The 16271-nt window shown below is 37.5% G+C and overlaps 1 protein-coding gene across 1 annotated transcript in view; it reads right to left on the bottom strand.

Annotated features, from left to right (window-relative positions):
• Positions 1 to 129: 129 nt before the first annotated feature.
• NEK5 (NIMA-related kinase 5) overlaps positions 130 to 16271 on the bottom strand; it is a 56663-nt gene continuing 40521 nt past the window's right edge. Inside the window, exons 18-22 of the mRNA XM_012723173.1 lie at positions 15479 to 15605; positions 14476 to 14607; positions 13030 to 13167; positions 7093 to 7225; positions 130 to 1110 (exon numbers count right to left, since the gene is read on the bottom strand). Coding sequence (XP_012578627.1) covers positions 945 to 1110; positions 7093 to 7225; positions 13030 to 13167; positions 14476 to 14607; positions 15479 to 15605 — 696 coding nt within the window. The 3' untranslated portion in view covers positions 130 to 944. The remainder of the gene's footprint in view (positions 1111 to 7092; positions 7226 to 13029; positions 13168 to 14475; positions 14608 to 15478; positions 15606 to 16271) is intronic.

Here is a 16271-nt window from a genome sequence, read left to right as displayed (position 1 = left end):
GTGCCACCAGGGAGGGCCTGTACCACAATTTTTTAATCCAGTCATCCACTTTTGGGCATTTTGGTTGATTCCATATCTTTCCTATTATAAGTAAAGCAGCAATAAACATGAGTGCAAGTGTCTTTTTGAATCAGTGTTTTTGTGTCTTTTGGGTAGATACCTATGAGTGGGGTTGACAATACAAAAAACAAACAGATATCCCATTGTTGTATAGTGTGTTAGCTTTCTCTTTTTTAATGTGTTAGCTTTCTATTGCTATCTTAACAAATTATACAAGCTTAGTTAAAACAGATTTATTATCATATCATCTAAAATAGATTTCACTAGGCTAAAAAGGTGTGGGCAGGTCTCTGTTCCTTCTGCAGGCTTCAGAGCAAGGCCATTTCCTTCTCTTCCCCAACTTCTAGAGGCCACTACATCCTTGGCTTTTGACTCTTCTTGTTTTTCAAAGCCAGCAAATCAGGCGGGTTCTCTCTTCTAACGACTTCTGAAACTGGTGATTACACTGGGACCTCCTGAATAATCAAAAAACCCTCCCCATTTTAAGGTGAGCTGCTTAGCAGCCTTAATTCCATCTGTAATCTTAATTATTCCCCCTTGCCATATAACAATATAATCACATGCTTGGGGACACATTACTCTCCCTCTAACATATCTTAATTTCTATGATTTTATATAGTAAAATATTAATTTCTACACTTAAAATATTTAAATAGAAAAATTAACAAATCTTTGGGATGACTTGAAAGCCCCTACAATAAATGAATATTTAGGATTTGTACCCAACCAGATAATACTACAACTAATAGATACTAACTTAGTACTTAAGAAAAATCATAATAATTACACTTGTGTATTCTGACTGGTTATTGATGTATCTTGGTCATCATCAAAAATACAAATTTTGTTATCAGGTAGAGTAGAAATATTCATCACATCTTCATTTACTTCTGCATATTTCTGCATACTTGTTGATTCTCTTCTAACTTTCCTTCATCCTTACAGGAACCAGAAGCCTCTTCTCTTTTTCCTTCCCTTTTGAAAGTAGCAAGTTTCTCCAGTGATTCAACTACTTCATTTCTCAACTCATCTTCAGATTCTTCAAAATTTCTGAAATAATAAATAGTAAATATGATATGCTTTATTCATATATTACAGGGACCTTATCTGTCCTTTATCTCTTATGATGTCTTTTTATATATGCCATGCTTACTAACACAGAACTAAAAATATTTTGGAATGAATAAAGAAGTGCTACATTATTTAATACAACTTCCTCATTAAGACAGTGAGCTCTTTGGAGGAGAAAAATAGACTTCAACTTTTTTTTGGTAATGGATTATAAAATCCCAGTGTTGAATATATGCCTGGAACTTATACTTTATGTATATGATACAGCTTTATGATAACAGAAGAATATATACAAAAGTTAGTTTCCTTTCTCATATTCCACCCCCACTGAGTAATATAAAAGTTGTATATTCACCCAGATAATAAATTATTTATTATATCAGTCTAGTTTTCCTAAGGATGAGCAATAATAAATATTGACAGAATCAGTATTCTCTCTAGTTTGACTTGTGTTTAACAACCTTTATTACACATTAATACCCCTCTACAGATGTTTAAAAGGAGAGAAAAACAGAAGAAAAAAGAGAATAAAGCTAAAGGAAAAAGAAAAAAAATAAAATAGGTGACTTATAGTATGACAGCCATGGTCTTAGTGTGCAGTCTACATACATTGCATTTCATCCAATACTCATGCATCTAACATTTTATGGTAAATATTGTAACCCTTAATATATAAAAAATGCTGATGGCCAGGCAGACCTCTCCTGACCTGCCCATTGCTCCCCTCAGCAGTGTATTTCGGTGGATCTGCCTGTTCTGCTCTCCACTGTCTCTGGTAGATTCTCTCACCTCCTGCACCTCAAGCCTGTACCCTAGTTCTGTATGCATAGAAAAATAAATCTTTAAAAAAGCAAATAATAATAATAAAGAAGCTGAGGCTCAGAAAGTTTAAAAAAAAAATAGCCGAGGTTTCCCCACCACCAATTTAGTAGAACCAAGAATTGAAATTGCAATACCAATATTTGTAGAAGGGAAGAAATCAAGAGACCAAGAAAACCATCCCAAGTAAAAAGAGACTGATGAGAGTTGGTAAGAGCACAGAAATTCTTCATCATGAAAACCAAGGGAGCAGAGAATTCCAGAAAGAGGGAACAGTCAGTTAAGATCAGGGCTGAGAAATGACAATCACATTTGGCAATCTCATGGTAATAGATGCCCTTTGCAAAAATATTTCAGAGCACTGTACAGTAGGTGCTGGTCACACAGTGGACCAAGAAAGTAGTGGAGGTAAGAAAGTGGTAACAACAAGGAGTTTATGGCTCCCTGGACCTGAAAGGACCCAGCTCAATGATTTTGTTGTTTACAAGATGGCAAAGATTTGGGCATGTTTACGTGCTGAGCAAAAGTAAGTAGTAAGGAATCACTGAAAATATAAAAGGTAGAATAACTGATAGGAATAAAGTCACTAAAAAGGCTGGGATTTAGGGCTCTCCCTGATGGCTCAACAAGTTAAAGCATCGCATTATGAAGTTCCCTGAAGCCACTGCAGCAGGAGTTGGATCCCCTGCCAGGGAGCTGACCCACATGGCTCGGCAGACTTCTCCTGACCCACCCGCAGCTACTCTCAGCAGTGTACTTCACCTTTTCTGCTCCCCACTCTGTCTTTGGTGAAGTCTCTCACCTCCCCACCCCCATACCTCTGGCCTGTACCTCAGTTCTGTAAGCATAAATAAATCTTAAAGAAAAAAAAAAAGGCTGGGATTTAAAGCACCTATGCAAGGAGGGCTGCCATTCTTCCTGTGAGAAGAAGAAACAGGATGGCCAGGCTGGGCCAGGTATAAGGACTTGGATGCAGATAAAGATGTTGGAGAACTCAGCACTTACAAACCACATGTCCTCTTTTTGAAGTAGGAAGCACAGTCAAAGGGCAGAGCAGGTGGATGGGGACAAGCTCACAGACTGGGTTTGGAAAGAAGCTGAGGCAGAATAAGATTGCTGAATATTACCAAGGCCCTACTAAATTAAAAGTCATAAATTTAGGTGAACCAATAATGACAGCTCCCATTTGTTAAGCCACTGTCACAAAGGTTTGTGCTTACACACAGTTTCCCTTTGTCCTCACTTTTCCTTCATTTAAAAAGGATGTGTCTAGGTGTGAATTTTGTTTCAATGCTTAACTAATGTTTTATTTCCCAGATATCATGGTATTAGTACTACAGAGTATTTACTGTGATGTAACTGCACTGAATACTTCTTTTCCACTGTTCTCTTTTCCTAGAACTCCTGTAGACAAGTGATGAAACTTCATGCCTGATAACGCTCTTTCACATTTCCTTTTTTTCCCCCTGAGCTCTTCCAGTAATTAATTCTTTTTTTAGAAAGATTTATTTATTTATGCACACAAGAACTGAGGCGTGGGTCAGAGGTGCGGATAGGAGAAGGGCGTGGTGGTGAGAGGATTCACTCAAGACAGAAGGGGGAGCAGAGCAAGCAGATGTACTGAAACATACTGCTAATAGGAGCAGTGGGTGAGACAGAAAAGGTCTGCTTGCCATGGGGGTGACTCCCTGATCAACCAGGGATTGAACTGGTGCTGCAGTGGCTGGCGATAGCTTTGATAGTGCTGTCTTTAACCTCTATGCTACCCGGGAGGCCCCAGTTATTAATTTTTCATTAGTTGTAACCTACTCTATTTTTTAAACTATCAAGCAAATTTTAATTTTATTTGATTTTTTTAAACTTCCATAAGTTCTAGTTGGCTAATTATGAAATCTTCCTACCACTTTTGATACATCTTTTTTTCATGCTTTGATTTAATTTTAATTAAGAAGTTTTAAGCATATAGCATTACTTATAATTATTTAATACAGGAATATAGCTATATTTCTTAAGTTCTTTATGGTTTAGTTCAGCTATTTGTGTGTTTTCTATTTCTTTTAATGGATTCTGTTTCTATTTTTAATTGTGAGCTCTTCTTCAACAGTGTTTTATTGAGAAATTCAAAATAGCCTGAACTGAGATTATGGCTCTCTAGAGTATTTTGTTTATTCTCATAGAAATTCCAAAATTATCATAATTTACTGTTAATTTTAATGTTCATTTTTCAACATACATGCTTTTAGACCATGCAAGTGTTGAAAACTCAAACTCCAAACCCAAGACAAAGCCTATGATTATAAATTTCTCAGGAAGAGTCTTTTTTCCCCCAGAGACTGGGCCAAGACAGGCAATTTATATTACTGAGGTATAAGGTATAAATCTTCAAAGTACTGAGGTATAAGGTATAAATCTTCAAAGGTTCCAGCTGACACATATGGAAGAGAATCTAATAAAGAAAAATAAAAGACATATTAAGACATATTCGATATGTAGAAGATACCCAGAGAAAGAAAGGGAAGAAAGAAAAATGTTTAAAATCATTGCAAAACAAAGGAAGACACAAACTAGAATTCTAAAACACAGGAATAAATCTGATGGTAAGAAAGATCAACACCACCACAAAATTTTTTTAAGGTTGGTCCATAAACTAACTCCAGAGGAAATTACTTTTATAGAGGATTTTGAGACTATATTAAAGTAACTGCTCAAACAAAGCATAACATTCATTTTTGATTATTTTAATTTATGCAAAATAATTATACAATAATGAAACAAGAACATATAAATAAAAGCGAAAAAGCTACTATAATCCTAGACATGAAATATATACTCATTCAAATTAAAAATTTAATTGATGATACCCAAACAGGATTGGAAAAGAGTAGTTCAGATTTCTTCTATCAGAAAATAAAAGAATAAAAAGCATGAAGGTATACAGACAGAGAAGCTCCAAAATATTTCTAATTGGAGAGACAAAGTGGAAGATATGAAAGAAGCAACATTTGTATAAATAATAGGTTAAAACTTTCCAGAGCTAAAGGAAATCATGGGGGTTGGAATAAAGCAAAAGACAAAAAGACAAATAGACAAATCTAGACTGACACCTATCACAGCATAAGAGAATACGAAGATAAACAGGAAAGTATGAAAGTACTGAGGAGAAATAAACATAGAAACACTGTCTCTAGAAGAAAACCAATTAGGTCATAGCATATTTCTGATCAACAATATTAGAGATCAAACAAAAATCATCATCCTCCTAAAATTGTATGTCCAGCTAAATTATTGCTGAATATTGCAAGCAAATTTAAACTATCAGAGATGTGTAAATACAAAATTTACCACCCAGTGACAAAGCTCAAAGAATTGCTAGCGGATATGTGTCGATAATAAGAAAACGAGACCGGAGGTAAAGCTCAAGCTAGAAAAAATCATGTTCAGAAAACAATAAGCTACATTAGCAAACGTTTTTCATTTTGAAGACGTTTAAAATTAGATAAAAAGATTTGATGATTTGATGTCTAATAGTTAGAATGTTGCCAACCTACCAAAGAGATTATATAAAGGGTGTTGGGGGTGTGGGAGGGGGATGGCAGTGGGGTTCAGCGAAGAATAATACTGGTTTGTGGTCAAAGCTGGAGGATAACTACAGAAGGATTCTTGTTCTATTACCTCTGCTTTTACTCAGAGTAAAGCTTTCCATAATAAAAAAGGATTTTAAGGGCCCTTCTTGGTGGTGCAGCAGGTTAAAGCACTGCACTAAGAATCAAAAGCCACTTCCGCATGAGTTGGATCCCCGCCTGTCCCGGAGGTGACCACATGGCCTGGCAGACCTCTCCTGACCCTCCCGCTGCTCCCCCTCAGCAGTGTACTTCCTCTATCTGCCTGTTCTGCTCCCCATTCTGTCTCTGGTGAAGCCTCTCACTGCCCCTGCAACTCTGGCCTGTACCCCAGTTCTGTATGAATAAATAAATAAATCTTTAAAAAAAAAGATTTTAAATAAAGTTATAACTCTAGGTAATAAAGTCAGAGTAGCTGTATTTTAGTGGTTATTTAAACTGTGTTGCCATATTTGGGAGAAAAAAGGAACGCTGAATTTGTTGCATCAATTTTTAGGTGGTACATAAGACCTATTACGTGTATCTGCATTCTCTACAGGCATGTAGAGAAAAGAGAGTAAAAAAGTTTTCAAACTAACAAAAGAAAGGGGTAAAAGGAAATGAAACATGGTAAAAACCAGAAAACACAATATTAAGCCTAAACACAGTAAAGCCCAAATATGTAAGTAACAATAATTAATTTTATGAAACTAAAAGAGATGATCACATGACAAGGAGCATTTTCAACCAGATATATCAGGTGAATTTTACAAGAAACCACACAGAAATGATGAAATTAAAAACAAAATCAAAAACACTAAAAAATAAAATTAAAACTTAGAATAGCAATATTGGCATCAGACTAAACAGAATTTAAGGCAGATAGCAACAATAGGGGCAAAAGTGACAACACCTAATGTAAAAAAGAAAACTTAACCAGACTGATATAACGATCATAAACTGGATCACGGCTTCTTCATATTTCCAGTCTCTTGGACAAGAGGGAGACCAAGATCCCTGGTGAATACAGAGGCAAAAAACCTCAGCAAAATCTTAGCAAAGTGAATTCAACAACACATCAACACATCAAATTATGACCAAAAGGGTATATTCTAGGACCACAAGATGGTTCAACATCTGGAATTCATTCACTGTAATTCACCACATCAACAGAAAGATAAAAATCATATAACCATATAAATAGATGCAGAAAAGGCATTTCATAAGATTCAACATACATCTCTGATAAAAACTGTCAAAAAACTGGGTGTAGATGGAATACACCTCAACATAATAAAGGCCATTTACAAAACTGCACAGACAACATCATTCAATGGTGAAAGACAAAATGTTTCCTCTAAGATATGGTATAAGACTAGGATTTTCACCACTTAGGATTGTGTTGGAAATCCTAGATAGAGCGATCAGGCAAGAGGAAGATCAAAAAGGAGTCCAAGTTGGGAAAGAAGTAAGACTATCACAGTAGCATGTCAATTTTCTACATATGCTGCTTCATTTAGACATCTGGCTATGACTGACTTACGTGTCATCATCGTCGTCATCATCATCATCATCATCCAACCTCGGTTCTGACTGTTCTTCGCCCACCTCAGTGCCAGAGGCCATTTCCATCATTCTCTCATCTGCTTTAGGAAGCCATTTTTTAAGAGTTGTCACTATTAAGAAATTGACAAAGCAAAATTAAAGCACCGTCTATCTGCACTCCTGAGGAGGGATATATAGCAAAAATCTTATAGTGCTGCAACCACAATGCTAAAACGTTTGCTTCATTTCCATTAAACCAGAACACAGGGATGATTGCGGACATCCCATCTATTCAGCTTTATACTGAAGGGAACCACAAGAGAAAAGAAAAGGAATGAGAGGAATAAGAATCAGAAATGAAGAGACAAAATATTTTCTCTTTGGGGGCAGAGGCTTTGATTGTATAGAAAATGCTTTTAAACCTTGTGATTCAAAAGCATGATTTGCCAACATGACCGGACAACTCTTGTTGTTTTTCACCATTTCCGTAAAGTGAGTCTCCAGTTTATGGCTAGACTTAGTAATCATTAAAGTCTGCAGAGAAAACCCAAATACACACACAAGTTTATCACTTTTGGTGGCTAGGTAGGGGGAGGGTGCTTTTATTGCTATTTATATTGTTTATAATGTTCTTTTTCTCTCTTGGGAAAAAGCTCAGCTTAAAGATAGTACAATATTTCATTTATTCATAGCAATGCAGTATCCCCTGGAAATTCATATGCCACTGGTTATAAGACACCCAATAGCAAATACTATAATAATAACATTGTTATTATTATTATAAACTAATAAACTGACAAAATGTTTTCTTAGCCTTTATAATTTATATTTTTCAAATACATGTTTAGATATATATTTAAATTGTATGTACCTATATATAATTTTATAAGATCTTTTTGTACTAGCAAATATTTTTAATATTGTGGCACTTTTCTTATATCCCTCTTATATGTCCATAAAAAGGAAATTATAAGTGCAACAAATTGTATTATGTACAACTAAAATTGTTCACATTCAATTATCTCTGACTTACTTTTTATATCAAACAAACTTCTTTGGATCTCAATTCAAAGAGTGCATAATAAAACAATTGATAAAAATAAATAAATTCATGACAGAATCAAGGAATTCTGAATTATTTTTCCAATCACTGTGTTATTTTTTTATGTGGTAAAAACATGCAACATGAATTTATCCCTTAACCATTTTTAGGTATACAGGATAGTATGACCTACATTCATACCAGATTTCTACAATTTTTTTATAACTGAAATTCTACCCTCATTGAACAACTTTCCTTTACTTCTCCCCCTGCTCTTGCTAACCACCATTCTACTTTCTGTTTTTGAGTTTGACTGCGTTATATATTCCTATCTGTGGACACGTACAGTACAGCAGTCTCCCCTTATCTGTGGTTTTGTTTTCCAAGTTTCAGTTACCCATTATCAACGGCAGTCTAAAATTATTATGCACAATATATTTTGAGAGAGACAACATTCACATAACTTTTATTACAGTATACTATATATAGTATAGTGTTATAATTCTATTTTATTGCTTTACTCAATTTTGCTTCATTTTATTCTAATTTACTATTATTAGAAATCGCTTATAGTGCCTCATTTATAATTACCTTGTCACAGGTATGAATACAGAAGGAAAAAATCATAGTATATGCAGAACAGGCAACATATAAATTATTGAACTCCTTTAAAACTACATTTACCACTTCCCAATTTATGTGCTGTTTTGGTTACATACAGTGTCTCTCTACCACTACAAATAAATTAATTTCATGACCTTCCTATATTTTCACCTGGACAGTTTGATATTAGGCACATATGAGAAATTTATTTAACAAGGAGGCTTAGAAATTTAACAAAGAGCTTTCATCCAAGGCGGAATGAATAGCCAAGGGTGACTCTTTTTGTAAACTTGTTACATGACAATTGTAATTACACCTATACACAGAAAATTTCACCACACAATAATGAAATGTTCACCCATTTCTAGCCACTATTTCATCCCAAATCATAGTCCATATTTCCTAAAGCACAATAGAAATAAATGAGTCAGACCTACGTAACTCACATATGATGAGGTTTGGCTAATTAAAAGCAACTTTCATGCTCCATTTGATGTGGGAATCTGATCATTTTTGATTCCCCGTTTTAAGAGGAAAGTATTAGGAGGCTCATTCTTTCGTTGAACAGGATAGGAGAAAAAATGCATGGCTAACTACAGAAGTGTAAATCAGCTGTTATTCAGATATGCAACTATGATGTTATGAAGGCAACTACGTGATCTGAAAATTTATATAAGGAAAAAAAAAACTTATATAAGGAGATTACCTCCCCATCAAGGATTCCCTTGGAGTAGTTAGTTAGACCATTAACAAAATTACTGGCCTGAATTAATTATACTCAGGAAAGAAGAAGAAAAAAATCCTTGTCCTCATTTACAGTGTAGCTTCTAGTAGTAAGATTCATTTAAAAGGATTTTATAAAGTCTGACTATTTAAAACTTATAAAGTTAGGACAAATTAAACATGTACTTGATAAAGCCTCAACTTTTCATGGAATTTAGAGCTGGAGACATCAATGCGACTTATTGCCAAGGAGCTAGAGGTTTAAGCTAATGACTGAAGAAGGATGTATGAATGTTAGTGTATAATAACTAATCTTCAAAAGCTATTATACCTGTAGTGAAGTTATTAATATTTATAGATGTAGCAGGTCTTTATGAAGTCTCCATACAGATGTAAGAATTATTTCTTTCAAGATTTATTTATTTATGCATACAGAACTGGGGTACAGGCCAGAGGTATAGGGGTGGTAAGAGGATTTACCAGAGACAATGGGGAGCAGAACAGGCAGATCAACGAAGTACTCTGCTGAGGGGAGCAGCGGGCGGGTCAGGAGAAGTCTGCCGCGCCATGTGGTCACCTCAGGGGCCAAGGCTCAAACTCATGCTGAAGTGGCTTTAGCTTCTTAGTACTGTGCTTTAACTCTCTGTGCCATCAGGGAGGGCTGGAGAATTATTTTTAACAGTGTAACTTCCCTATCCCACTGGATACTACGCAAATATTAGCAATCACAGTCCCTTGTAAAAAATAACAAAAAAATGTCCTATGGGTATATGCTTATTCGCAGAGACTATGGCCATCTAGTAAGTTCCAAGCCTCTATCAGGCACTGTGTTCAAGAGCCAAGCTTGTAACCTAGTAAAAAAACAATATAAAACAAGAAATTAAAATGCAATTTATCTTTATGGATAGAAAATTATAGTATCTTTGTATGATACTAAGTAAGAGTGTAACAAAACACACCAAGCTATTTGCTCAGTCATGGCAAACATGGCTTCCTACGAGCAGCACACAGCATTGAGTAGTTTGAGATTCAGCTTTTTTCAGACATCACAAAAATTCACAATAAATACCACCACTGCATCCTTTTTATGACTGGAATTTAATTGACAAATACAAAAGAGAAACTTTTTCATTTAACAAATGAACAATTTTATTCGACAAGTATTTGAGTGTGAGTGAATTTGAGGGTGAAACTAAATGAATAGGAAGTTGTGAAAGGCAGCCAACAGAAAACCCATGGACATAACATGCAAACTTGAGAATTGATTAAAACTTTATTGATTAGCCAGAAACATATTCATGAAGTAGTGTGCTCTTTCACTCATTCATTCAAAAAAACACATATTAAGAATCAACTACATCCCGACACCTCTGCAAAGCCTTGCTTGGTAGTTTAGGGGAAAAGTGAGGGCAGAAGAGCAGCTGTCAGTACAGTATAGCATGTGACAGAAAGTAATATTAGTGGATCTTATTTTAGTAAAAGGAGGGAGGCGAGCCCTCTACGCCAGAGGGAGTACTTGCCCATCGAGGTGTTCCAGCCTCTGTGGTGTTGGGGTGGGCCAGGTTGGAAGGGAGCACCTAACCTTTAAGGTGCTTAGAGACTGCAAAAGGTCTGCATTTTATCCTGAGAGTAAGTGGGGAATCTTTTGCAGGATCTTAAGATGAGAACAGACTCGATTCATTCTAGGAGGATTATCGGGCAGGGGGTTGTAGAGGGTGAGCTGAAGATGAAAAAATGACCAGTTTTGGGGTGTCACGGTTACTTCAGGGAGGGCAAAGAGGCAACAGTTTGAGAGTGGAAGAGCAAAGAGAGGTTGGAATGGGAGGAGATCGTAGCACCCACAGCAAAAGAAAATATCTGCAGTTTGCTTTGAATGCCATCTTTGGAGGCAAGTTCTATTTCTTATCTCACTTATTAAATAAACTGCACAGCTATGCCTAGTATCAAACCATCCAGGTGAAAATATAGCAAGCTTATGAAGGAATTAATTTAACATAATATGTCAAAAGAAGGCTTTTCTACCAATCCAAAAACCACAGGGACAGATACAAGAAGAGACAAGACCATCGGCCTCCACCTTGGTGATGGGAAGGGTGGATGCCACCCTCTTATCTGGTCTGGGGTGGCCCTAGGCCTTGACTTCCCAAAACCTCCCATGCAGCCTCCAGCCCCATTCTTGGAGACAGTGCTTTTATTCCAGAATAGAAGAAAGGAGAGCAGACAATTCTACTGCAGTTCGTGGTCTGAGGGTACTAGAAAGAGAACCTCAAAGGCAATTTCCCCTTCCTCCCCCCACGCTCCCGCCCTCCACCTTTTCTCCCTGTGTGCACACTCCCACCCCCCTTAAGTTTTAAACAACAGTCTGTCCAGTGTCCAATAATAATACCAAGGAACTACTTCTAGATTTTAGTCAAACTGGATTCTCCATCTCCAACACAAGTCTGTATGTCTGAAAGTCCTTGCCACCTGAGATGATTATCTTTCTACTTGTCTCAGTAGAATCTTGCACATTTTTTTAAAAGATTTATTTATTTGTGCATACAGAACTGGGGTACAGGCCAGAGGCTCAGGGGCAGTGAGAGGCTTCCCCAGCGACAGAGTGGGGAGCAGAACAGGCAGATCGACTAGGTACACTGCTGAGGGGAGCAGTGGGCAGGTCGGAAGAGGTCTGCCACGCCATGTGGTCACCTCCAGGGCAGGTGGGAATCGAACTCATGCAGAGTGGTGTTAGCTTCTTAGTGCTGTGCTTTAACCCGCGGCACTACCAGGGAGTGTACATTCTTAAAGACTCAACTTTCACACTATTTCATAAACATTGAGAAGTCTGGGCTTCCAGGAGGACTGGCAGACCTGCTCTTAGCCAGGTTCCACTCTAGCAGAATCCTATAGTGTTGTATATAGTTTTGTACTGATCTTTAACTTTGTAAGCATTTTGTTCTAGCCTCTATTAATAACTACATTGTATCTATCCCTTGGCTTCCTCAACCCCTCACCCCTGCAACACTGGATCCTGACCCTCACACCTGTCCAGGTAAAATGCCTGTTATGGTGGCTTTTCTTGTAACAGTTTACACCTGGTATACCTGATCCCTCAATTACATAATAACAAAATCTCCACTGTGAAACGAATTCCTTCAAACTGTAAAACATGATGCTCGTTTCCATTCCACTCAAGTAAGTACACTCTTACTAAACATTAATCTTGCTTTTAAAATGGAGGGAAAAAATCTATATTAAGATCTATCTTTTTGTCCATAGTGATTTGAGTCCATTGAACTGCTGTCAGAAGTAAGCTGACTGTCCAATAGAACTAAGCAATACTAGTTCATTATCTACAATGCCGCTAGTGTTACTTCACTTTCCATCAGTTGTCAATTGGCCACATTAAAGGACATTACCCTCCTCTTCTCTCAAGTTGAATTCTTGTTAATGGTATTTGGAATAGGCAACATTTCCAATGTTCTCTCAAGGTCAAAGACACTTCTATCCCCTTTCTGAACTTACAAATCTTTGACAAAATTCCCACAGGGGGGCTGGTAATTTAAAAAATAATAATAAACTACATACCAAGTTCTCCTGGGTTGACAGAAAATGAGCTAGTTGCGAGCTGTGCTGCAGCCAGATCACTCAATAAAGTTTCTGGTGCTTCATGCTGCCACTGTTTCCTATTTTCAGAGACACCTCCGATTACTATTACCTGGCCATCTGAAGAAAAGAATGTTACCAAAAATAAATGCCTTCTTAGTTTGGGATTTTATAAAATAACAGAATAACAGAACCTTGGCAGTGACCTACTGTCTCAATTTATTAATTAGGAAATAGATATAGAACATTTATTGAGTTACCATGTAATTGGTGAGCAGGACAATTTTTTTTTTGCTTTATAAAGCAAAACCAGTTGTTTTTGATATGTTAAAATTTCTGATATGTTTGATAATTCAAAATTAGGTTTCCCTTCTTATTCTTATTGGCTTAGACTGGATAAAACTTTATTACTTTTGCAAATCCCTCCTTGTATATTCGGTGACCTCAGTATCTTATAATTGCATAAATATAAGTCAATTCACATACCTACAATTCCTACTTTTGAGAAATATTTACATATTTCAATTTACAATACAGTATACATTTTATTGCTCCCCAGCCCCATGTTATCAAAAGGAGCACAGAAATTAAGTAATAAAAATCTTTACCACTTGTAAAAGTGACATGTGGAGGCTGCTGTGAATCTCTTCTAAAAGGAGAGGTATGCCAGAAACCCAAATGTAAATAAGAGAACTTAGTTTGAAAATATTATCACATCCTACGTATTCCCAACATCTAAAAAGCATGTTGGTTTACAAAGTAATTTTTTTAAAGATTTATTTATTTATGCTTACAGAACTGGGGTATAGGCCGGAGGTGTGGTGAGTGAGAGGCTTCACCAGAGACAGAGTGGGGAGCAGAAGAGGCAGATTGACTAAGTACACAGCTGAGGGGAGCAGTGGGTGGTCAGGAGAGGTCTGTCGCGCCACGTGGGTCAGCTCCCTGGCAGTGGAACTAACTCATGCAGCGGCTTCAGAAAGCTTTATAATGCAGTGCTTTAACCTTTTGTGCCACCAGGGAGAGCCTGATTTACAAAGTAATTTTATATGTATTTTGCACTGTTAACTCTCTCAATCTTGTGGGATAGCTGTTATTTTAACTCCAGTTTTATTGGGGGGGGGGGATCCTTCAAGTCAAGGAAGTTAGTGCACTAGCATGCGAGGGTAAATCAAGTCTGTTCCCTTTCCTTGGATCTTTGCCCTCACCCAGAGGAAAGAGGGATTCTAGATCTTTCCTCCTTTACTTCCCTCCATAGCTGGGATGCTCAGTTGTCTGGGATAACTAGTGGGCCTTCTCTGCGTAGGAGAGAAACAAAAACAATGTCTTTGAAAGGAATTTGACAGCCAGTCTCTAGAGGCAGTCCTGAAAATGATGCCACACAGCTGCCACTGGCTGGCCTTGCTGAGGACTGTGCTGAAGCTGACTCACCCTCGGGAGTGGTGGGGCAGGTGGAAGTGACTTCAGACTCCGCCATCATCCACAGCAAAGTCTGAGGAGCTCTGGCTTCCCACTGTCTTCTGTTTTCTGTAGCAGCAGCAGCCTCCTCCTGAATGAACAATTCTGTAGGAAATTAATGTAAAAAAATTTCCTAAGTGTGACTAGCTACACTAAACAGTTTCTTAGGAAATACAAGATAGTCCATCAGCTGGTACATTCAAAGCCAGAGAAGTCACCACCATTCTACTGACATAGATTGCTCTACAGGGGTGGAAGGGAAAGAAAAAAATAAAGAGAATAGCATTTATTAAGCACCTAACATGTGCCAGATATTTTCTATGTCAAATTTCACCTTAGTTTTTATAATAAACCTTTGTGGTTTGTTCCTCAAAGGAAACTGAGAAATTAGAGCATTTTAGTCCCTTGTGAAAGGTCACAAGCTCAGAAAGTGGAAGCACCAGGTGGGATTCAAGCCAGCTCTGTCTCCAAAACTCATGTATTTCCTACCACGCCACACTGCTAGGAGAAGGCAGAGGCCTAAATTAGTGGCAGAGGGAGTGAAGAGGGAAGAAGCCTCTAGCAACATTCCAGAGCAGAAAGCACTTTGGGCAGGAACTGTCAGCCTGGTGATGTGTTGCCTAAATAAAGCATCAACATGGGAAAAGGGACTCGAAAATTGGATTGTACATGTGCTGAGTTTGAAATGTTTTGGGTCTTGTCCACATTGCTTTATAGAAAATAATGAGAAAATGGATGGGTGTGGAGCTGCTGGCTGAGAGAAGCTAAAGCCATGGGAGCTGGTGAAACTGCTCAAGGAGACAGGGTGGAGGCTGGTGCTCCGGGCAGTGCTGGCTTTATGGCTTGGGCACAGGCAGAAGCAGAGGAGCTGGGTCTGGGGAGGCAGCGGAACCCGTGACAGTAGAGTATCAGGAGATAACAGTTGGAGACAATCACGAATGACCCTCTTCATCTACAGATGTCAAGCTATGTATACCTGCTTCTGGGTGACAGGGTTTGTCACATGCTTTGTCTGTATAATCTTCGTGCTCCTTAATATGTTTGTATTTCTTAAACTTCTTGCCATCCTCAAAGGTCAAAGTTTCATTCAGCATATCCATTGCCTGAGGCAATTCCACAATGTTTTATGAGAAAAATGCCATATTTTGAAAATAAACATGAAAAACAATGGTGCGTGTTCCCAGTAACCACTTTTACCAAGAGATACCGTATGCATTCTCTATGTTTTTTAAATAAATTAAGAAAACAGTGTTTCAACAAGACAGAAACATTATTATATTCTCTCTGCTTATTATAATGGCAATTTAATTTTATCCAGAATTCCCATCTTCAATGTTATTGTACTTTAGTTCCATTCTACAGAACTCTCTGCCATCCACAGCCTGTTTTAAGTATACAACCTTCCTAATTGGGCCCCTGGAGATGCTCCTAATGCTCCATGATCAATACTAAAAAGATCACTCTGCTTCAAGCAAATCAAAGCACAGAATAAGAAAGGATAAAGACCCAGTAGGTAAAGCTTTTCTGACCCTATTCTTTTTTTTCTAGGAGGCCAGCTTCACAAATGCCCTGTGGTCACACTGCTCCTTTCTGTACAGCTCTGCGGTGCTATCATCACTATTCTACATTCTAATGAGGGAAGATGCTAGTAAAAGTCTGAAAGCGGGCAGTGCACAGAGGATTTGAGGAGCAGTAAAAATACTCTATAAGCCCTTCCTGGTGGTGTAGTGGGTTAAAGCACAGCACTAAGAAGCTAAAGCCACTTCCGC

The sequence above is a fragment of the Condylura cristata genome, unplaced genomic scaffold (assembly GCF_000260355.1).
Source record: "Condylura cristata isolate star-nosed mole 26May11 unplaced genomic scaffold, ConCri1.0 scaffold00010, whole genome shotgun sequence".
In the NCBI taxonomy this organism is placed as follows: domain Eukaryota; kingdom Metazoa; phylum Chordata; class Mammalia; order Eulipotyphla; family Talpidae; genus Condylura; species Condylura cristata.
Note: the sequence above shows the minus strand (reverse complement) of the source record. Positions and strands in the feature narration are given on the sequence as shown.